The 25,581-nt window shown below is 35.8% G+C and overlaps 1 protein-coding gene across 1 annotated transcript in view; it reads right to left on the bottom strand.

Moving 5' to 3' along the window:
• Nucleotides 1–25,581, bottom strand: part of LOC106129350 (uncharacterized) — a 90,211-nt gene that overhangs the window by 22,175 nt on the left and 42,455 nt on the right. The window contains exon 2 of the mRNA XM_013327883.2: nt 1,242–1,281. Within this exon, the coding sequence (XP_013183337.1) occupies nt 1,242–1,255 (14 nt within the window). The 5' untranslated portion in view covers nt 1,256–1,281. The remainder of the gene's footprint in view (nt 1–1,241; nt 1,282–25,581) is intronic.

Below are 25,581 nucleotides of genomic sequence, written 5' to 3'. Positions count from 1 at the left end.
TGGCACCTTTGTACTAGAATTATTGTAATAAATGCTCCTGTATATAATTTTGTGTACATAAATAAATAAATTAAATCAGAACAGTAAAGCAAAGGTTACACTTGCACGATTTGCGCAAACTAAATGTTTGGCGACGCTGATTGCCTCCAGTCCAAATCTAATTTCCTCTATCTATACGGAATATTCACGACGTACGGAGCAGAAATCTTATGATTTATGAGATTTACTTATATACAGTCACGCTTACATCTCTTGCGGGGTAGACAGAGGCAGCAGTCTTGAAAAGACTGAAAGGCCACGTTCAGCTGTATGGCTTTGGTAATGATGGAATTGAGATTCAAATAGTGACACATTGTTAGCCTATCGCAAGCCCCTACAAGAGGAATTCCAAGTTTATAAGCTAATCCCTTAGTCGCCTTTTACGGCATCCATGAGTAAGATATGGAATGGTTATTTTCTAGAATGCCGGAAACCACACGGCACGCTCACATTTTGAAATTTATTTAAATATTAGTTATTGCCCGCGACTTTGTTTAAGATGTCTATAAAACCTTATTATGTTGTTCCAATGACACGATATTAGGTACATATGTAAAACGGTACCTCGGAAAATTGTAATGTTGTAATAGCAGTCTCAATTTGCTCTTTTTTCATTTAGTATTGGATTAGGCGACTAAGGGATAGGCTAATAAACTTGGGATTCTTCTTTCAGGCGATAGGCTAGCAACCTGTCACTTGAATTGAATCTCAATTCTATCATTAAGCCAAACAGCTGAACATGGGCTATCAGTCATTTTAAGACTGTTGGCTCTGTCTAACCCGCAAGGGATAAAGACGTGATTATATGTATGTACATATGTTGGATTAGGCATTTGTCTTCCATCTCTCCTGATGGTAAGTGACGATGAAGTCAAAGATTTTACATGCCTATCCAAGAGATACCCATTTATTCTGATTTTGAATGATCGTGTTAACAGTTTGACGGCCTCTGTGGCGCAGCGGTAGTACGCTTGTCTGAGACATTGGAGGTCCCGGGTTCAAATCCCGGTCAGGGCATGATGAGAAAAGAACTTTTTCTGATTGGTCTGAGTCTTGGATGTTTATCTATATAAGTATTTATTATATAATATAGTATCGTTGGGTTAGTATCTCGCAACACAAGTCTCGAACTTACTTCGAGGCTAACTCAATCAGTAATTTGTACCGTATATATTTATTTTATTTATTAGTAATTTACTTACCTCTCAGAGTCCATGGCGGCCAACCCAGCTTGAAAACCAACTGAAACAAAGACAAAAAATATATTTTTAATGTGTTGTTTATGTATTGAAATTGTGCTGTGTGGTTCCCGGCACCAAAAGAAAAAAAGTATAGAACCACTCCAACTCGTTTCCCATGGATGTCGTAAAAGGCGACTAAGGGATTGGCTTATCAAATTGGGATTCTTCTTGTACGCGGTGGGCTGGCAACCTGTTACTGATTCTCAATCCATCATAATGCCAAACAGCTAAACGGGGCGTATCAGACTCTTCAAGACTGTTGGCTCTGTATACCCCGCAAGCGATGTAGATGTATGCATGTATTTAAAATATGTACATCATGAAGACATGGTTAAATATTTCCTAAATTAATTTCCGTTAAGCATATGGTAACGTCATAAAATCTCCAATTAACTCCGGTAATAGGTCTGAGACTCAAACAACCGCCCTCGGTGACCAAAGAATAACACATACATACATAAAATCACGCCTTTTTCCCGGAGTGGTAGGCAGAGACTACATCTTTCCACTTGCCACGATCTCTGCATACTTCATATGCTTCTACTTCATAACTCTCTTCATGCAAGCTCGGCGGTTTCGGGTACTCTTGACCTGACCCTTAATTAAGGACATCCCAAAGAATAAACACGCGAAATTCCAGCTTCACAGCCCAATAGTTTTGGCCAAACGTTGTTCTTCAGTCAGTTAGTCAATCAACAACGCAAGAGTTTAATAATGAAATTTGAAACTTGTCAAACTTAGAAGTTTCTAAACTCAATGTTCTTAATTAAGCTCATCACATCAAAAAAAATGTCAAAAGTACCAAGTGGACTTAGAGCTGGGTTAGGACTACATGAAATAATACTGGACTTCTAAACTTGGTAACACTTCCTCAAAATTGCGGAAAGTTTAACGCTTAGTTTTAAGAGTATTAACAAGTAAGTACTTGTAATAGCTATGTAAATTTTCTGAACTGTAACAGACGATAAAGTCGGTAGAACTGAGTATTTCCGATTAGAGTCAAGTCCGATACTACTAGATTGTATGTGTTGTGTATACGTATGTTGCTATGTAACGATAGAATTTTCTAAACAATGCACGCTACTACTAACAAAGCCTTGCGAAGAACCGATTTTGCGCTCGATTGAAACAGTTTGACTTACTGGTCTGAGTCACAGAATATAGCGGAAACGTAATTTATGTAAACTAAATTAGTTGTAAGTGGCTTATCAATCTTTTCAAGACTATTGGCTCTGTCTACCCCGTAATGGGATATAGACGTGACTATATGTATGTAAATTAGCTAGATACCACAAATGATAATCAAGAATGGTAATATCTTATTAAAAATAAATTAAAGAAACGTCAGCCGACACCATAGGCCAAGTTGTTTATTATTTTATACATTTGTTGCTTGAAAACCGTATGAACATCGGTTAGCAATCAAACTAACGTACGGTTTTGGTTTGTATAAAAAGTGGGTCATGATTCTCTATAGACGTTCTGTAACTAACTCAGAAATTATAATTAGTGCTTGACCATGATTTTATCAAAACACTAGCTGTGCCCGCGACTTCGTTCGCGTGGAATAGTTATTTTGTAGTTCTTGAGACTAGCGCGTTCAAAAAAAAAAAACTCTTCAGCTTTATAATATTAGTATAGATTTGCCTTTCGAAGCATTGTGCTTTTTTTATTCGTGCATCATAACTGCTTTGCAGATTAAGAATTTGGTCAAAAATTCGACATAAGTGAGTACTTATGTTCACGCGGTAGTGCACGCTCGTAACTTGGGCCATCTCTAACCGCGGAAAACAGATAAAACAAAGTGGCATGAAAGAAACGAGTTAGGAATAGTGGAACAAGTTGGCAATAAGAGTCTTTCTATGTTCCTTGAATAGGGATGGTTTGGACGATTTTATTTTTGCTGCAAATTGAATGGTATTTTACTGGTTTTACGAACTTTTTAAATTGAAATAAATATTTTGCTAATAAAATTTATATTTATAACAAAATAAAATTTGTTTATATCCACTCCCAAAGGCTTAGATGATAAAGGTAGGTATAGATAGGACGGTACTATGATATGTATTGAAATCAATGCGTTGCAATTAAAAGGCGAGACGCTAAAAAATTACTTTAAACCAACAAAAATATCACAACGTAACCTTATCAGTCAAATGATGTATTTAAATTGATTTCGAACTTTTCTTCTTCTTGAAGGAGAATGAAATTCACAACTAAGAAAATCATTTCACTTACACTTGTTTTTAGCGTAGAAACGAATTTTCTAAAAAGGTTGTAATGCGAACTGCTAGATTAGAATACTCACACCCTCCTTCTGTCAAAGCATAAATCACACTATATAATTAAAACATCAAAACGTTTTCCCACAATCGTAAAAACCGATCGCAATTGAAACCCGTTCCCATGACAGCTATTGTGAAATTGATTAACTACTGAACTATTTAGGTTAACTAGAATAGAGGTTTCATCTAAAATGAATGGAAATAGAAGTTAGAATTATTGCTTTACACTTCAATTGAAACAATAATATTACAGGCCAAATATTTGTGACTAGCTTTTGCCCACAACTCCGCCCGGATTAATTTATAATTAAAAACCGAAGCAGAATCTGCAAATCTGTAAAACCCGGCGAAATTAGCACCACCTATTTTTTTTATTTTACGCAAATCTTACGAAAACTATAGTTTTTATCGCGATGAAACGTACCATTTATCTGTCTCCAGATTCTTAATTATATATATACGCTAAAGAAGGACGTCAAGAATATTAATTCAGTAGATAACCCGTGAATTGGTTGCAAACAAACAAATAAAACTTAACATTTATAATATTAATTGGGACAAGCGAGCGCCCGTGGCTACGCCCGCAGAAAACAAATAAATCCGCTACTTATAGTTCCTGTTTGAATTTCGTGAAATCCTCTCTGAGTGCACCACATTTTAAGATTCTAGACCCAGCGGTTTGGGCTGTGCATTGTATGGAAAGTAAGCCCAAATGAAGCCCAAATTCACCTCCTGATCCTCTTTAGAAAAAAACCTAAACAAACAAATTTTCATCTTCAAAATATTACTTCGACTAAACCATGAGATTTAATATGAATAAAATAATATTAGAAATAGGTACCAAAGACTTTAATAAAACGGAACGCTACAAGAATTTACATAATATTTGCCCGGTTCCATTAAAATTCTGATTGAAACCATTTTTCTCGAACAACGGTTGGCCTTTATAGAACTTTTGCAGGCGTCTTCAAACCTAAATTGAATTAATTTTGAAAGTGCTCGATAAATTGCATCTATTCAATGTTACGACAAATGGAATGTCTTGCCGTTTGAGAAATGTATTCTTTATCGAAATATCTGAAGATGATGGATATGTTTTGATGAGCGTGAGAGTAGGGAAAGAGGAAATTATATTTGACCCATTAAGTTTTTATAACCCATGTTGAACTGTTGATGCAGTCATCATTTGGTGGACTAACATACATACATATGGATATCCCTTGCGGGGTAGACAGAGCCAATAGTCTTGAAAAGACTGAATGTCCACGTTCAGCTATTTGGCGATTGGAGATTCAAATAGTGACAGGTTGCTAGCCCATCGCCTAAAAAAGAATCCCAAGTTTGTAAGCCTATCCCTTAGTCGCCTTTTATGACATCCATGGGAAAGAGATGGAGTGGTCCTATTCTTTTTGTATTGGTGCCGGGAACCACACGCCACCATGGTGGACTTACATTGGAAAGCAACAAGTAAATATGCAACTATAGTTGATTCATGAATACTAGTTTTGTTAAAATTTTACTTAGCTTGAGCAAAGAAGAATACGAGTTAGCACCAAAGGCGTTATGAAGACCTGATAGTGTGTTACTAATCCTTCTGTGAGTTTAGCTATGTCGATTAAAACTTTATTATGTTGAAATTACATTTTGGGATTTAAATAATAACCATAAAGATTCCCGAAGAAAACCATTTCAATATTTATTCGACTGAGAGAAGGTCCAACGGGAAATCTAATACAGATTAAATAGGAAAATTCAGTCTGATAATCCTAGCTTTGCTAAAGCATAGTCGCGCGTTATTCTAAAGAAATTTTTATTTCTTAAGTCATAAGGTTCATATTGTAAGGTATAATCTAATCACACTGATATAAATATCAGATTCCTGATAGGTATTGACCTTTCGCCTTTATTTACTGTTAGTATTGTGCACGTTGTGGCAACTATGGTGCTCTCTGTCGTTTGCCGTGTGGTCAAAGTTAAAAACGAAAACGTGTTCCGTATTCATTATTGTCAGAGCCAAGAGACTCGAGACTCTAAGACCACATTCAGTTATATTTCACTATTAAAGTAAGATCTAGAGATGTGCTAAATCATCGACTAAATAAATTCCATAAGTATATAAGTCATACGCTGGCTGACCTGTTGACACGCACATATTACCTAGGTTTTTTCTCCGCTATTAGTTCAGAACGGAATCATTCGGTAGATTAATCCGACAATTCTTTAAGCCGCCTTCCACGAGAATGAAAGATAAGTGGTCTTATTCTACATGTAATCTTTCCTTAATATATTTTTACTTAAACCTTGTGAACCCGTTTGTAAGTTTATGCCTTGGACCACGCGACAACAGCAACATCTCTGGCAGAACCGCGGTCGCGTTGGGTTCCGGCGGCGTGTCTAACTCGGCTTATCTCATTATATCGCTTATGCCGCCTCTGTTTATTGTTAGAGTTATAGTTCTATGGATAAACATGACAGACTAGCTTGATCAAATAAAGGCTTGCTTTTACCAAGAAGTTTAGGTGCTATCCGCCGTATAGCCAATCCAAATTTATATTAAATTATATATGCCTTGAAACAAAATAATGGAAAATTATGTCTGAACAGGCTACAGGAAAATGCAGGAGAGCCACCTGCGCTGGTACGGCCATGTCTTGCAGACTACTTGGGGAACAGATGTCGGGCCAAGCCGCTACCGCCGGCCCAGGTGGAAGGGGCAGACCGGAAAGATCATGGCTGGACGTCGCAAAAGATGATATGCGAGCCAATGGACCGAAATCCGGGGACGCCGAAAACCGGACCAAGTGGAAAGAGAAATAAAATAAATAAATATATACGGGACAAATTACACAGATTGAGTTAGCCTCGAAGTAAGTTCGAAACTTGTGTTACGAGATACTTACTCAACGATACTATATTTTATAATAAATACTTATATAAATTAACATCCAAGACCCAGGCCAATCAGAGAAAGTTCGTTTCTTATCATGCCCTGACCAGGATTCGAACCCGGGACCTCCGGTGCACCGGCAAGTGTATTACCGCTGCGCCACAGAGGCCGGCAGAGAAATGTCGGAAGGCGGACCCCGGGCCCCAGAACATTTTTGTGGGAGGTGCAACCGGACGCAGAGAGATGCTATTGACACGTTGCTAGCACATCGCCTAAAAGAAGCATCCCATGTTTATAAGACTTTCCCTTGATTCCTTCAATCCTTTTACAACCTGCAGCTGTTTGGAAAGAGTAGCAGCTAGCACTAATTTGCAATAACCACATCCACAAAGAAGAAATGATATGAGACGCCATTCTAAAGTACCGGTAACCACACGGCATTAGTTTTCTATCAAACTTAATTGATAAACTGAACAGTGGAAGTAAAACCCGTGGGTGGGTTCACAATCACAATTAATTGTCCCGATTTTCCAACCCTTTATTCAGTGACGCGTGGGCACGTAAACTTTGTATACCAATATTGGTTCAATTTCAAATCATAATAGATTTTAATTAGTTTAATATTCTCTATGATCTAACGGCCATTGTGGTCACAATGACACGGAAAATATCGGAATACTGTGTCAATTGTGTTGAGGTTTGGACAATCATATTGGTTGATTGAGGATTCATAGAATCAGGGATATACGGTATATGGCAATTTACAGAAGTCAAAATGAGAAATATAATGGGTCGAATAACTATGAGATAGGATTATAAAGATCCTTCTTCTAAGCGATGGGCTAGAAACCTGTCATTATTTAAATCTCAATTCCATTATAAAGAAATTTTGCGTAGATATAATTGTTTAAAGTTGTATAGCGCACTGGAAAATCTGGACAAGGACAAAGATATCAATTCTATCATTACGCCATTTAGCTGAACGGAGACGTTCAGTTTTTTCTGTATCATTGGCTCTGTCTATCCAATTAAGTTATAAAAAAGTGTATATTAAAAAAATATAGTCGCGATGTAGTAGTCTTTTGTCAGTTTTACGAGGCGGCGTTCAAATGCTTAATGCAATATCGTAAGGTCTTAAGACTGACGTGGTTCTAGCATAGTAAAGGCATCGTTTGAGCTCGCGGTGGGTCACGATTCTTATTAAATAGGACCCAGGGCATCTGTGAAAGTCTAGGTTGTAAATCAGCTTGATCCTGTAATAACAGCTTCAAGCTAAGCGCGCTTTAGTCTAATTTAAAACTGGATTTCCGTCCGTCTATGGAATATATTACTTGTAGGTATAAGACTATTGTCTGCCTGTGAAAGGTTTTGAGAGGTAGCTTTTATGTTAGAGATATGGAATTAGTTGTATTCCTCTTTTATTTTTATTTCTTGTCTTTTTTCTTGTTTGTGAGTTAATAAAATATTATTTATAACTTGGGGAGTTGTAAAAATTTAAATTTTTTTTTTTAGTGTTAATAGGATGATTTCCAAAATTTTCATTTTATATTGAATTAGCTTTGACCGCATCCGCAGCAGTAAAAGGCCACTAAAGGATAGGCTTATAAACTCAGGATTCCTCTTGTAGGCCTTTGCCTAGCTCTGGCTAGCAACCTGTCACTATTTGAATCTCAATTCCGTCATAAAGCCATATAGTTGAACGTAGCCTTTTAGTCTTTTCAAGAGTGTTGGCCCTGTCTACTCCACAAGGCACATAGACGTGACTATTTGGCATGTCGAAATTTTGTGTATTTATAAAAAAATATGTAAGTGCACACGTAATTTTTGATATGCAACACAAAGAAAAAATATTTTTGAAAAGAATATACGAGACAAAATCTTAATCTCATTCGAAAACAATACATAATCATAATCAAATTTCACCGCATCTTATCAAACTATTTCATCAAAATTGCGTTGCATTATATTCAAATAAGAATATGAGTTTCAACATCGGTTCGGTAAAACATTTTAAGATGAATATAGATTCAGACAGTGCCGTGTGGTTCCCGGCACCAATAGAAAAAAGTATAGGACCACTCCATGTCGACAAAAGTATAGGCGTATACTTGGGATTCCTCTTTTAGGCAATGGGCTAGCAACCTGTCACTATTTAAATCTCAATTCTATCATTTAGATTCAGTCTTTTCATGACTGTTGGTGATATGATATATGTTCAACGGCACAGATACCTTACCACATTGTATATTGGTTTGTATGATGTTATGGCGACAGCTCTAACGTCACTCGCCATCAACCAATCACAGCACAGAATACTACATCAGCAAATAGAAGCGAAGAGTCTGAATCACGCTAACAAAAAAATTTCATTCTAGGATTTGGATTGGAGCTTGAATACAACCTCCAACTCATATCGTCTGAGCCGCGGTTCCTAGGCATAAAATCTAGCCTGGCGGAAGCCTTTGGCGGTCGTCGAGCCCGAAACATCGCTCCCGCTACAATGCCATATTTTTATGTTAATTAAATGTCTTCTTTTAATAGCTTTGTACGCATAATCTTTAATAGTAGTACTATAGTATAACTAATAGTACTTAATACTATAATTTACACGTGAACTGAGTTGGCGGTACCAAGTTTCAGATTGTTTTGAAATTACTGTGGCCCCGTATCTTTCTCTTGGGGCAGTAACATCCACGTGTCTCTGGATTGAACCCCGGGTGCAACTGTTCATGGATTGGGTAAGGATTATACACGAAGCGATTCCTGTCTGACTAAGTACCTATTGTGACACCCTGTGTTTGTAACATCTATACTAATATTATAAAGCTAAAGAGTTTGTTTGTTTGTTTGAACGTGCTAATCTCAGGAACTACTGTTTCGACTTGAAATTTTGTTTTTGTATTTTTTATTTTGTATTGAATAGACCATTTACCGAGGAAGGCTTTAGGCTATATAACATCACGCTGCAACTATTAGGAGCGAAGAAATAATGGAAAATGTAAAAAAACGGGGGAAATTATTCATCCTTGAGGTCTTCAATGATGCCCAAAATAACTATTCTACGCGGACGAAGTCGCGGGCACAGCTAGTTTCTGAAATAAAGTGACACCAAAAAAGTTATATATCGATCGAACCGCCACTGTTATATATCGATCACCAACAAATTCTTTACAAAAACAATTTGCATCAAAAATTCAAATAAAACGTTTTATTCGCTACGTAACATCCCACTCTACACCATATAGACCGGGAGCCCATTGCAATATTTATATGAATACTTTTTAACATTGTAAAAATAATTGACATTCCATATAAGATGATAACTACCAGATGTAAATGTTTATAAAGCTTTAAATAGACATCATTTCTTAAACGATCACTATGTGCAAACGATAGAAGTGTTCCCTCGAGTACAAGTTTCCAACAACAGATACTTATTTCCGTGTTGAATATGAGACCACACAAAAATAAACATAATTGTTCCATTGGTTTTGTCTAATATTCTAATATTCTAATAACAAATACACAAAAACTTTCAGTACCTATTTATTAAACCACTAATAGGTAATCATAATCTTTGTTACAAATGCCAATACCAAAAAAAATCAGAACGTCAAGTATCGTTGCTGAACTATCCATAATTTTAAAACTATCGATAGTTGACGTCGAAAATAAAATTTTGTATAATAAAGTTAAAAATAAAATGAAATTAATAAATAAATAAATAAAATCATCACAACACCGACATTGGACTATCGATCGGTAACTCTAACGTCAAAGTTTATTTACCGAGCCAACGTAACTAGCATCGAGATCTTAGTCTAGAATTTTACACACATGTTATGTCGTGAAAGGATAAGCAATTTTCGCTTGGGAATTGTACAAACAACGTGCTTCAGCATTCATGGCTTTTGAATGTTTAAAAGTAATGTGCAATTATCTGGCTGATGACTCGACGTTTACTTCTAAGGCCCGCATTGCATTATCTATCTATACATCCATATAATAACGTCTATATCTCTTGCGGGGTAGACAGAGCCAACAGTCGGCATGGCATTATGATGGAATTGAGATTTTAATAGTAATTTATACCCTAAACCTAAGAAGAATCCCAAGTTCAGTAGCGTTTCCCTTAGTCACTTTTAATGTCCTATATTAAAGTGCAGGAAACTACACGGCATGGCATTATCTATTTATAAGTTTTTGTGATTCTTTATTACGTACCTTCATACATAAATTCACGCCTCTGCGCAGGAGATGTAGGCGGAGACATCTTTCTACTTGCCAAGTATGAACAAACATACAAATTATTTAATCACACCGAATGTTTATTTAACCGCCCATAAAACTGAAGATGATGAAGTATAAACACTACAATAATATACCACCGGATTCGAACCAAAAGCCCCGAAACAGGTTGCGGTGAAGACAGGTGAACAAACATGTCGGAACTGCATTCAAACACAGTACAGTCATGAAGGAAAATGTATCGTGAAATGAAAAAAAATATATTTTTTTGTTTTCTCATGACGTAGAAGACATACACATATAACCGTCTTATCCCTCACGTGGTAGACAAAAACAATAGTCAAAAGACTTAATGGATGTAATTGGGATTCTGATATAATATAATAATTATTACAGAGCCTTCAGCGATATCCAATATACATACATACATAAAATTACGCCTTTTTCCCGGAGGGGTAGGCAGAGACTACCTCTTTCCACTTGCCACGATCTCTGCATACTTCCTTCGCTTCATCCACATTCATAACTCTCTTCACGCAAGCTCGACGGTTTCGTGTACTTTTGACCTGACCCTTTACCAGGACGTCCTTAATTTGATCAAGATACGTTCGTTTAGGTCTTCCCACTCCGACCTTTCCCTCCACACTCTATATCCAATATATTTTTATTTGTTAAGGATTAAGTAAAACTCACTAAAGAAAATACAAGCACAAAAATATTTCTAACGTGAAACAGTCCTAATCAAAACAAATTATACAAATTTATTCGCAATAAAAATTACCCTCAAGAGACGTTTACTGGGTGTCGCAGAATTTGTACACACAATAAGGTAAATTGGCGTAAATTTAAAAGCCCTTGGGATTTGTCCAGCGTTTTTTTTAAATATTTTAACGGCCCTGGATACAAAAACTTGAGCCCTGATTAAATATAATTTGCTTTAGGGTTTCATATCAAAAATGTAAAAACGGGACTCAATACTAACCGCGATGGCCAGAAAGTAAAAAAATTCACAAATTAGGTATACTTATGTATATGTAACGGAAGTTCCGTTGCCGGTTTATGAAATACAGTCTGGTTACAGACAGACAGTGGAGGCTTAGTAATAGGGTTCCGTTTTTAACTTTTACGTTAGGAACCCTAAAAATTAAAAATAAAATAAAATTTACTTTAATAGGCAACCAATAACAAATAACAAATAGCTACTTTTCACGTAGCCGAAACACGCACTTGACTGCTTTTTATTTTTAGCTATAATTACAAGTTAATATCATAATTAGTGTACATCAATGAGATAACGTTATAATTATGAATGAATTTGGTTTTATAGACTTGTGACCTCGACTGTACAAAAAACTAATCGCCCAGAAGACAGGTGGACGTGAATGAACCAAAGATTGCTTTGCGGAAGGTCAATGCCCTCATATCACTACAGCTGGACATGCAAAAGCAAAGATACAAATCTAGCTAGACCCAAAACGCGGGGCGAAACCGTGTCCAATGAACCTATTAACTCTTCCTCCAGGCTTCAGTTCCGGTTGCATTCTCACCTCTCTGGAGTGGAGCCCAGGGTATACCTTTGACCATAAATCCTAGATTTTTTTGTATCGAGCATCAGTTTCTATTTGAAACTTACAACTGGAAAAAAATTGAACTGCAAAAAAGAATGAGAAAAAAATATATAGCAAAAGAAGTTTGGGTACACGGCATGAAGTTCTTTTACTATCCAAGAAGAGCACGTTGAAAAGAAGAATTACGGGTGATTATACACGGAAAGGCAACACTATTTAAATTGAATCAAACCTTTTGACCTTCATAACTTATGACTATATGCTCTGTATACCCCATACTGCAACTGTGAACTTTGAATGTTTTGATAAAATTTCTATTTCGACATAGATTCTTGAAACTGTATTAATTAAATATGAATACCAACAGTAGTGAAAATTGTTAGTGACCTACATATTTATTATTAGTGAAGTGAATTTACTTACATATTTAATAAACAATGTTCCTTGTAATAGGATGTTTGTGCTTCGTTAGCTTCATAGATAATTAGCATTCGGTGTTTATTTTAAATTTTATTTGAAATAATAATTAATTTATTACATTCACACCACTTCATAACCACATTTTATCGTAAACTAGCTGTGCCCGTGATTTCGTCCGCGTGGAATAGTTATTTTGGGCATCAATGAAGCCCTCAAGGATGAATAAATATATTGTCCCAGTTTCTTTTACATTTTCCATTATTTCTTTGCTTTTTATAGTTGCAGCGTGATGTTATATAGCCTAGCCTTCCTCGATAAATGGTCTACTCAACGCAAAAATAAGTTTTCTATTCGAACCAGTAGTTCCTGAGATTAGCGTGTTCAAACAAACAAACTCTTCAGCTTTATAATATTAGTATAGATTACTGTCTGCTTAAATAGTAGGCATAGGACCCAGGGTCCAAGGTGCACTCGGTAATACCGCCACGAAGATGATGAATCTTATTAAAAGAAAATAGTACTATAACCTACAAAAAAGAACAACACTCAGAGATTACATAATTATATGTAGTTTTAAACACACATCGTCTAAATATATACAAATATTTTTTTAAATTAAATTGTACCAATTTAATTCAGATTAAAAAAATTAGAACATATATTATTTTTACTTTTTTATTTAACATACATATATTAATACTTTTGCATTCACCGTAAGTGCCGTGTACATCAACCGCAATGTACAATTCTGTACAAAATGACCCCTGTCTCCAATCAAATTCAAAATAACGCCAACCACAGGTGCGTAATCGGAAATTGGTTTCATTAGAGCCATCGCCTCACCTCTGACTTGAAGTTTAATTTGAAAATTCTTCAAGAAACCATTACGATGGTACAGTCAACAAAATAACTTAATATACCAACATCACATAATATATTTAGACATAGGGTGTTATATGTACTAAACGACATAATGTAAAAATTTCGTAAAAACAATTCCGTGTTCCGAGACTTATAATTAAACTGCTACAACTGCTAAGAAGACAGACATACCAGAACAAAATAAAGAAAGATTTAATATATATAAGTTTAGAATATTAATCTATACTAATATTAAAAAACTTAAGAGTTTGTTTGTTTGTATGTTTGGACGCGCTTATCTCAGGAACTACTAGTTCGAATTGAATAATTATTTTTGTGTTAAATAGACCATTTATCGAAGAAGGCTTTAGGCTCTAAAACATTACGCTGCAACTTTTAGGAGCGAAGAAAAAATGGAAAATTTGAAAAAATTACGAGGAACATTATTCATCCTTGAGGGTTTCAATGATGCCCAAAATAACTATTGCACACGGACGAAGTCGCGGGCACAGCTTGTGTTACATATGTCTTGCAATCGCACCTATTTGATTTTATTCTATTATATCCTGTGTTACTCAAAAATCCAGGCAGATCTTTTCACACAAGTCTTATCTGTTCTTAAATTTCTGTGATTGTATTACTCATATGTATGCAATGTCGCATTTACCAGAGTAGCCGTCGTACTGAATGGAAGCCTTCATAAAGGTAGCCTGATAGAAATCTGATCCGGACTTATATGAACCCACTTTAGTAATGTAATACATTGCCTATTAGTTATTAACTCCAAAAATAATGCAACATTTTTTTTATTATTGTTATATTCAACAACATAATAGCCGACATAAATCTGCCCGCCGTTCCATATTATTTTAAAATTGTGATGCCTGTTGGGTTCATATTGTACCTATTTATAAGCAGTAACTGTAATTCAACTGATGTACTTTATGCAATAAAGATTTTGAATAAACTGTTTTTAAAGAGAGTAATATTATTATGTTGCGGGTATGTTTACATAACATACTAATAACCCTTTAGGTAGTTTGTCGATACCATACATAAATCGTTTTACATAATAATTGCATTGTTGGCACGTTATGCAATTATATATGGTGGAACATACATACAACTCACGTCTATATCCCTCGTGGGGGAGGCAGAGCCAACAGTCATGAATACACTGAAAGGCCACGTTCAGCTGTATGGCTTTATCATGGAATTGAGATTAAAATAGTGACAGTTTGCTAGCCCGCTGACTACAAGCTCCCAAGTTTATAAGCCTAGTCGCCTTTTGCGACATCCATGCGAAAGATATGAATTGTTTGTTTATATTCTAAAATGCCGGAAACCATAGAATAGAATAGAATAGATTTATTTTCAAAATTGAATACAAGGTATCACTTATTGACGTCGACTACTTATAACTACTACCGTTTCCAAAGCGCATGTGTAGAAGAAACGGCGGAACAAACTACACTGCAGCATTTTCATCGGACGTCAATTTACAAATGTAGAATGATGGAATATATAATAGTGCCCGCGACTTCGTCCGCGTGTAATAGTTATTTTGGACATCACTGAAGCACTCAAGGATGAATAATTTTCCCCGTTTTTTTACACTTTCCTTTATTTTTTTGCTCCTTATAGTTGCAGCGTGATGTTATATAGACTAAAGCCTTCCTTGATAAATGGTCTATTCAACGCAAAACAAATTTTTCAATTCGAACAAGTAGTTTCTGAGATAAGCGCGTTCAAACAAACAAACAAACTCTTTAGCTTTATAATATAAATATACTAATATATAGATTATTCTTTGACTATATTACGTATGCATATGTAATGTCACATTTACCAGAGTGCCCGTCTGTACTGAATGGAGACCTACATAAAAGCAGCCTCAATGCTGATGGAAATGCGTATTCAGGGCATTCTAAAGGGACTCAGGTGACTTTTGTTCGGAATATTTTCTACATACATATGTACATATGGTCACGTCTATATCCCTTGCGGGGTAGACAGAGCCAACAGTCTTGAAAAGACTGAATGGCCACATTCAGCTATTTGGCTCAATGATAGAATTGAGATTCAAGTGTGACAGATTGCTAGCCCATCGCCCTTATTTTTGATTCCTACCCAAGCGACACTTCATTTCCCTTGTAATTTGTCACTTATTTTTCTCCATTAGACCCTTGAATAGTTATTAACGTTAATTTTAAAATATAATTAACGTTGAGAAAATTGCACCACATTTTATAATTAAAAAATTCAGGCTTTATTATTGAAGTTCTTTCTAAAGGTCTAATATTTGATCTGTTAAACAATTTTATTGAAATAAGTCCAGTTATTCGTTGCAAACAAAATTTTAAGGTTTATCTTTATACCAACATAGCGATGAATTTCATCCTACAACAACTTCCTTGCAACGTTAAAGGTAAATGAAATTCTTTTAAAAAGAAAGCTTTAAAACGCGCCGTCGGGCTCTTTGTGATACGACTTTGTTACAATTTTCATAAAAAAAATCCCTTTAACCGTTCGGAAGGTAATTAAAACGTTTCTTTATATTAATACATTTTAGCTTTAAATGTGTTTTATGGAGTAATTATTAGCATTGTGAAGGGTTATTGGAGCGTCGATGATCGATAAGGTTCAAATCCCACCTCGGCCAAAGTTCCAATGACTTATTTTCTGAGTACAATTGTTTGAGTGTTAACCGATACTCTTACGATGAGAAAAAATATCATTAGAAAAGCTCCACATTCAGGCAACTTGATGTTTAATCACGATTCAATACGTGTTAGATTCCCTTGCAATGGTTGCAGAGGTCAGAGACGTTTCGTGTATAAACGTGATTCGTCCAATCCTGGTGAAAAAGACGCGCCCCGGGCTCCTCCCGAGAGGTCAGGTTATAACCGGGACTAACTCTAGTAGGAAGAAGACAATCATATGTCACCATCAACTAATTTCAGACGAAACATAAGCAAAATGGGCCGTGTGGTTCCCGGCACCAATACAAAAAAGAATAGAACCACTCCATCTCTTTCCCATGGATGTCGTAAAAGGCGACTAAGGGGTAGGCTTACAAACTTGGTATTCTTTTTTAAGGCGATGGGCTAGCAACCTGTCACTATTTGAATCTCAATTCTATCATTAAGCCAAATAGCTGAGCGTGGCCTATCAGTCTTTTCAAGACTGTTGGCTCTGTCTACCCCACAAGGGATATAGACGTGACCATATGTATATAGGTATGCCTAAGCAAAATATTGCGATAGTTACAACTACGCAGTACGACCTAAATGGCTCTAATGCAACAGCTCGGCTGCCATTTGCGGATTATGGAGATCAGCATCCATTCAGCTTTGTTTGTGTACGTGCCTGTTGCCTTTTGTTCCATAAATACTGCAGGTTTTTTCCTCGTTTCATTATCGATTAAGGGGAATAAGCTTTCTGTTTGCAAAAACTAATCTAAGCCGGGTTTAGGGCAGAAATGTTTGAATTATCTGAATTACGTATACTTACGTCACATTATCAAAGAAATATTTTTTATCATATGCTGAACTTACAGGCCAAGCTTGGTTTAGGTTCCAGGGGAGTCATTAGTGTTATTAGCTCATTTTTATTATTAATTTACCTATTCCTAACTCATCAGACTCAAAAGAGCGTGTTCGTTCCAAGGTGCACAGTTTTGAATTATCCTCTTGGGCATCCTGATTGCGTCGTCCCTAAGAAGAACACCAGGATCCGACTAAGACCAGGTACCGACTAAGACCAGGTACCGACTAAGACCAGGTTCCGACTAAGACCAGGTACCGACTAAGACCAGGTTCCGACTAAGACCAGGTACCGACTAAGACCAGGTTCCGACTAAGACCAGGTACCGACAAAGACCAGGTTCCGACTAAGACCAGGTTCTGACTAAGACCAGGTTTCGACTAAGACCAGGTTCCGACTAAGACCAAGTTCCGACTAAGACCACGTTTCTTCTAAGAAAATGCATCCATGTAGACCTATTTTGCAACGCGGCCAACAGACGTCCAGGCGAAACCGATAAGCTTGCATGAAGAGAGTGATGAATTTGGATGAAGTGAGAGAAGTGTGCAATAATTATGGCCAAGTGTAAGAAGTAGTCACTTTCTTAAAAATCTACTTAATTTTTATTAAAAACGGAAGAGGCTTCTAAGCCTGCGAGAATTTCAGGCGATCGATTATTATCTATACTCCACCAGACGTGACCTTCGACTCTGATTACTGACCCTGTCTACCCCGTAAGGGAAAAAACGACCTGTACATGAAACCTATTATGTCATACTGTCAGACAGACCGACCAACATTAATACTGACACGAAACATACGGTGTTGCTATGCGCCAATGTGGTCGAGTGACAAGTATTGACCGGTCGGAATGGGGCTGTCAGAAACACTTTATGTCAGGGTTGACACGTGAGCGAAAATAAATTAAAAAGTAAGTTGTCCCATCTACTTACATAATAATATAATGACGTCTATATCCCTTGCGGAGGTAAACAGAGCTGTTTGGCTTAATGACGTCGCCTAAAAGAAGAATCCTAAGTTTATAAGCCTATCCCTTAGTCGCCTTTTACGACATCCATGGGAAAGAGATCGAGTGGTCCTATTCTTTTTTCTATTGGTGCCGGAAACCAGACGGCGAAATTTACTTTATGGCTAACTCTAATGTTTTACGTATTTCCTACTTATTAAATCCCTTATATAATCCCTTATTAAACTGAATTGACAACCCTACATAACTGCAGTATATCGACAGTTGAACAGAATGGTTCTCAAGTAATACACTTTTGTCTTAAAAATCAGGAGATAATCAATTGAATGTTGAATATGTCGGTATATGTTATGTTTCAGAGTGTCGGTGGTAGAATCGGTAAGGTGCGGTCAAAACGCGATTGCGCATAAAGGCACCGGTTCGAATCCCACCGCGGCCATGTACCGATGACTGTTTTCGAAGATACATATATACATACATAAATTCACGCCTCTTTCCCGGAGGGGTAGGCAGAGACTACCTCTTTCCACTTGCCACGACCTCTGCATACTTCCTTCGCTTCATCCACATTCATAACTCTCTTCATGCAAGCTCGGCGGTTTCGGGTACTTTTGACCTGACCCTTTACCAGGACGTCCTTAATTTGATCAAGATACGATCGTTTTCGAAGATATGCAAATTAATTTAATAAGTAACCGTTGCTTTTACAGTGAGGGAAAACATCGTAAGGAAACTTGCACATTCAAGCAACTGGATGTGTAACCATATGATAGGTATGATACGAGTTAGTTTCCCCTGCCAAGTTTACGGAGGTCAGATGGGAGTAGCTTCGTGTAAAAACCTGACTCACCCAATAAGTGGATCAGAGGTCAAAGGTCTTACCCCAGGCTCCTCTCCAGGTTGGTGAGGATGCAACCGGGACAAATCCAAGAAGAAGAATCAATTGAATGTCTAATATGACAGTATATGTTACGTTTAATGGAATTTTTTCAACCTATTTGTATGGCAATAAGCAGTGTTTTTTATTTACTGAATCAAAATGCAAACGTCAACAACAATTAACTACAATTTGTATGAACTATGAAACTATGATAAAGTCAGTAATCCGGACATATATATATGTATATATAAAAGGTTTACAAGAGGCATCTGTCATTCAACCTGAATCCAAAGCTGATTAAATGGATTTTTCCTTAATCCATTATCCGCTATCAGAGATTTTAGAAATTTTAATTAAAGGCAGTAGGCAAAGTACAAACATAAAAATCACGTCTTTCCGAGAGAGGTAGGCAGACACTACATCTTTCCACTTGCCACGATCCCTGCATACTTCATTCGCATCATTCACTTTGACACTGAGCACAAATAAATTGCGATAAGTGCTAGCGATCGCTGGCTCTTACTACTTGTGCCGTTTTTCTTGGAAACAGAAAAGACATAAAATCGATAATTCGGATCGCCGATAAAAAACTTCACTAGTGTATTGTTTTGCTATCTTTATTTGCTCATTTTACCAATTTTTGACAACGGTTTTTTCTTCGTGGTTACAAGTTCTACAGGTATTAGGCACTAGCTGAAAGTAGGCTTCCAGAGTAATAAGCAGTCTGAACGTGGGCTGTCAGTCTTTCAAGACGGCTGGCACTGTCTACTCCGCAAGGGATGTGTAGACGTGAGTTTATGAATGAATGAATAAAGAAACACATCAACTATTTTCCAAGAACTATCTATCTATTATTATTCTGAAAATCTTTTCTCGAATTTTTTTCGTTCACGAAAGCTATCACTGAAACAAATTTACATAGAATAATAGTTTAAAAAAAACTAAAAAACTACGCTTTATTGCTAATCAAACTAAAAAATAGAAAATAAAATTAAAAGACAAAGGAATTATAAAACAGTAGTAGCAAGTCGAACAATCGGTTATAGTCAATTACCTCCGATTAAAATTATAACAAAATTAAATTTATAAACAAAACAATTTAAATCTGAGTAAAAAGCGTGGGGTGCCTGATGTAGTAAATATTAAAATCATTCTATTAGCATATATTTATGACAAGAGAGTTATGAAAATGAAGTAAAATGCACCCCACGCTTTTTACTCTGATTTAAATTGTTTTGTTTATAAATTTAATTTTGTTATAATTTTAATCGGAGGTAATTGACTATAACCGATTGTTCGACTTGCTACTACTGTTTTATAATTCCTTTGTCTTTTAATTTTATTTTCTATTTTTTAGTTTGATTAGCAATAAAGCGTAGTTTTTTAGTTTTTTTTAAACTATTATTTATTTTCTATTTTTTAGTTTGATTAGCAATAAAACGCCTAGTTTTTTAGTTTTTTTATACAATTATTTTTTGGTAGAAGTGTTAACTTCCTACTACTTCTACTACGCTGTATAACTATCTTACTAGAAATGACTTTCGCAACCATGCGCCCATCGCCAGAGGTTTTCACAACTAACTTTCTTAAAGTTATATGTGGCCTGATTGGATTAAATCTCATAATATTCTCATCATCATGATTCTTTTTTAGGCGATGGGCTAGCAACCTGTCACTATTTGAATCTCAATTCTATCTTAAAGCCCAATAGCTGAAGGTGGCCTATCAGTCTTTACAAGACTGTTGGCTCTGTCTACCCCGCAAGGGATATAGACGTGATTATATGTATGCATGTATGTATGATGATTGTTAAACCCAGTTGAAAAGAATTTTATAGTGATAAATCACTGTTAATAATATTTTTGACTATCCAGCAAACATAACAATTTTCGATTGTGGCCTTGCCAGGAATCAAACCACAAGATTAAGAGGCAGATTGATACAGGAACAAAAATATTTCAAACATACCTCCACTGCCTTTACAACCAGGAACGCAACAATGTTTATCTGAAGACATCGTGGCACTTTTGTAGTAAAATCTGTCTTTCACAAAAACAAACACAAACTTGGGACTCCTATCTCAAATAATCAGGTACTTTTTACAGGAGTCCTATCTCAAAATATCTGCACAACACAGTGAACACAGTCAGAGTCCAATCTCAGATGATAAAATCACACGAATATCCGGAAGAACAAAGCTCGACTCAACGGAAGATTCCAAACTCCAAATAACGACAAGTTATCAGCACAAAACAAAGTGCAAATAGGTAAATACACAGGCACCGGTAAAAAAACAGAAAGAAAGTTTACAGGTGTTAGAATCGAATTCAAAACTTACTGCAAAACTTATTTTACATAAATAAACAAACTGTCACTCATTTTCCAAGCGAGTATTACAGTGTTGCTATTATAAATATGCAAAAGTTACATAATGTTAATTCAAGAATCGCATTAATATGTTAAATACGTATTAAATATCGCAAAGTTCTGTAGGTAGTAACTTTATTCTTGTATTGTTGTAAATTTAGTTGTTCAATTTTCATTTATTACTTTTGTTTTTTTACTTATATATTTTTTATTGTTTTAAAATATTCTACTAATTCTACTATTGTTTCTAATGGTAATTCTAAATGGAGCGATGCGATGAAATAAAAAAGCCTCAGGTTAATAGTAACATTATATGGAAATATATTACATCTCTTTTTGGACTCCTTATACGTCAGAACTTCTTGGTTTCTTGTATGGAGATTACTGGCACTGGTGCTATCTCTGTCTCTCTTACTCTCATACGAAGGATCTAAAAATGAATTTATTAATCCTGGCAGTTTTAATAAGGATAATGAGAAACTCTTATCAAAATATTGCATTGTCATCGGTCCTTGATACGTGTGCAAAGTTTCAAGTTGATCAGACGTTTAGAAATCAGTGAAAATTAAGCTCAAAGATTCCGTTACATACATACATACATACATACATACATACATACATACAACCCAAGCTAATAAAAGCGTAGTAAAAAACAGTATCAACTTTATATCCAACAAAACAAATATTTTCACAAAGGCTCTCTCATAATACGAGCAACTGAATAGCATTCGTGTGTAGTTTATTTGTACCTAGATTTTTCTATTAGCTACGATTCCAGTACATTTTCTAGGAAAATTCTTGCGAAATATTTTATAAGAATTTATGGGTGAGCTTTCAAAAGAAACTTAATGTTGTTGAGTTATTAAGATGGGTGGAAACTACTAAGTTATTTCCTTATATATCTGTTACCCGTGACTTCTAACACAAATATATTATAATAATATTGGCCTGTAGCAAAGACAAAACATTGCCTGTCCTAACTGTCTGCAATCTCTCTCTCTCTCCGAAATCTTGTGCTGTAGTAGTGTAGGCTTAGTGAATTACCTGAAGCCAAATTTTGGTTATGTTTTGAAAATTCCCACGGATGCGAAGCCCCGGTCAAAAGCTAATAATTATACTACTCTGTCAAGAAAGAAGCAGGAAAAGATCAATAATACACAAACTGTTTGTTATTCATCCAAATTTATTTTATCACCTTCAAAATATGCTCCTTTAGAAACGATACACTTACGCCAACGAATAATCCAATCATCAAAACATTTTTTAAACGCTGTTTCCGGAATTGAGGTCAGTTCTCGCCGCGAATTCTCTTTTATGTCTTCTACCGATTGAAAACGGGTGCCACGAAGTGGTAATTTGAGTTTAGGAAAAAGAAAAAAGTCGGCTGGAGCCATATCTGGTGAATATGGTGGTTGCTCGATGGTATTTGTTGAGTGTTTGGTTAAAAATTCGTTCACAATGATGGCCTTGTGCGAAGGTGCATTATCATGGTGCAAAATCCAAGAATTTTCTTTCCACAAATCTGGCCTTTTTCGTCGGATTTGCTCTCTTAAACGCCGCATAACACTCAAATAATATTCCTTATTTACCGTTTGACCTTCCGGCAAGAATTCCGAGTGCACAACACCGCGATAGTCAAAGAAAACAGTCAACATGACTTTGACTTTTGAACGACTTTGGCGTGGTTTTTTCGGTTTCGGTTCAGTTGGAAGGCGCCACTCCGAAGCTTGTTGACTAGTTTGCATGTCAAACTCGTAAACCCACGTCTCGTCACCAGTAACAATGCGTTTCATGAATGTTGGGTCGGAATTGACTCGTTCTAGCATGTCCTCAGCGACTCTCATGCGATTGAGTTTTTGAAAAAAATTCAGGTCTTTTGGGACTAGCCGAGCGGCAACATGTTTCATACCCAAATTATTAGTTAAAATGGTACGGATCGACTCGTGAGATACAGAAAGTTCGGTGGCTATCTCTCTCAAAGTGTCTCTCAGAGCGAGGCAAATCTTCCATCACATCTCGACCGCTTTTGAACGCTTTGTACCACTCATAAGCACGAGTTTTTGATAAAGTCGATTAACCGTAAGCCTTCTGTAACATTTTCAGTGACTCCGAACACGATATTCCATTGGCAATGCAAAATTTAAGACAAACTCTTTGTTCGATGTTTTTATCCATTATGAAATTAGCAATACACACTAGATATGATATAACTAAAAATAGCACTGTATTTAATGTAAACAACAGATGCAACTCAAACTCCGCGCCAAAATGGAAAACAGTTGTGCCAATCTAACAACAACAAAAAAAACAAAAATTTGAATTTGGAACCATAAATAAATAATCCATTCCCGATACTTTCTTGACAGAGAGTATACATAATAAACAATGTGATCATTATCGTTTGATCTAAAAGATCAATAAAGTCCAATATTAAAACAATTTTCACAAATAATTTTAAAAGTCTCAAAAAGAACCGATTGTCAAGTTCTTTGTAATTTGAGAAAAAAAATGTTTTCCAACAATTTAGAATTTCCAGTTAATTATCAAAGGCTTTGAAGTTTCTCTACCTGAACAAAGTTAAAAGTTTTGATGTTTTATATTTAATTGGCTGTCACGAGCTAAGGGAGATGAAACGAAGGTAGAAACAGTGGAAATTGAAAATTATTTTTGCAATTTTTCTTTGCTGTAAATGAAAAAGTTTTTTGTTTTTATAAACTATAGGTAATTTTTATTCTCGTGGCGTCTATCCGTTTTCCCTAGGGATGATGTTCGGTTCGTATTCCCTAGGGATGATCGTCTTTTGCGTTTACCTTTGACCATCCGGTAGTCCTCTGTCATTCTTCAACTTTTTTTCTGTTTGAGTTTTTTTTATCTATATAAGTGTTAAATTTGTACAATAACCTATAAAGGATAAGTTTCACATAACACAAACCTAATTTTGGCTAGCTAAATCTACCTATGTTTTTTGTTCCAATAATATTTATTATTTTCTTAATTAAAAAATAAATATGCTTGAAGACTACTTGACACACAATTAACACGAACTCTTTTATTGTCTTTCGTGAAAGAATCTATCCAAATTCCAATTCACAGTTTCTAGGTATTAAATGAAATGAAACCCTCAAGACTGTTGGGTGCGAAGCCCAATCCACGATGAAACCCTAACGGCTATTGGGTGCGAGACCTTGTTTGCACACGTTTGATTTCATTACGATGTGCGTGTAGAAAAGGTATACAATCAAATAAATTGATTCACCGCGGTTTCTATTGCTCGGGAGATTACCTAATTTAATCTTGGTTCTTCGAACAATGTAAGCAAGAATATTTTTTTTTATATTTGTTTTTGTGTGCCCGTATGGCAAACATTACTAACACAGGTAATTTTGTTATGAATTGGGCGTTGGTATGTTTTATGTGAGAGACTACGCATGCGCGCACGTGCAGAGATAGGGCAAAAAATATGTATGTACAAAACATAGGTATATCTCAAAATAATAATAGTTTTACCTATTTTTATTCATTTAATCTATTCAATTCTACCATTAAGCCAAACAGCTAAACGGGGCATTCATTTTCATGAGATTATTTTTAGCTTTTGTTCTTAAAACTACACCTACGCAAAAGTTCTTCTTAGATCTAAACAATATCCTAAAACAACAGGTTGCGCTGCGGGACTGCAGGCAGAAGTGACACTTTTGCCGGGAGCAAGACTTAGCCGCTTTGCGGGCGGTCCTTTAGTTAGTTCTAATAGAGATACATATATTTAGTTTTGGCTGTGCATCCGTGCGAAGCCGGGGCGGGTCGCTAGTTTAAAATAAAATAAAATTTTCATTCTTTTTGAAAGGCTATTGCTACAAAAAAATTCATTTTCCCCTATTTATATGCAATACATTATATTATTTTAAAAATGATCAATTATTATTTTAATTATAAATTTCATCGTATTTGAATAGATTTGCAAAAATATGAAATTGAAAACAGTAAGTACTTTTCAAATATTAGATATTTTACTCTGACGCGCATGCGCATTGTGCTATCGCGCTCATACTCGAGGCTGAGTAATTCTTGTGTTTAAGGGGTGTTTGGTCATTACAAACTGTCTGACTGATTTAATACAACTTTGTAATAGTTATCTGAATAACATATATAGAAGTTTAAAAATAAATTAAGTTAATTTTTTTTTTGATAGAGCTTTAAAGCGTCTGACTAAAGTTCTGGCGCATGGAAAGCGTCTGACTTCTCTGATATGACTTCAGAGTAATATTCTATAAA

The sequence above is a fragment of the Amyelois transitella genome, chromosome 4 (genome assembly GCF_032362555.1).
Source record: "Amyelois transitella isolate CPQ chromosome 4, ilAmyTran1.1, whole genome shotgun sequence".
NCBI classification, from domain to species: Eukaryota; Metazoa; Arthropoda; class Insecta; order Lepidoptera; family Pyralidae; genus Amyelois; species Amyelois transitella.
This window is presented reverse-complemented; position numbering and strand designations above follow the sequence as displayed.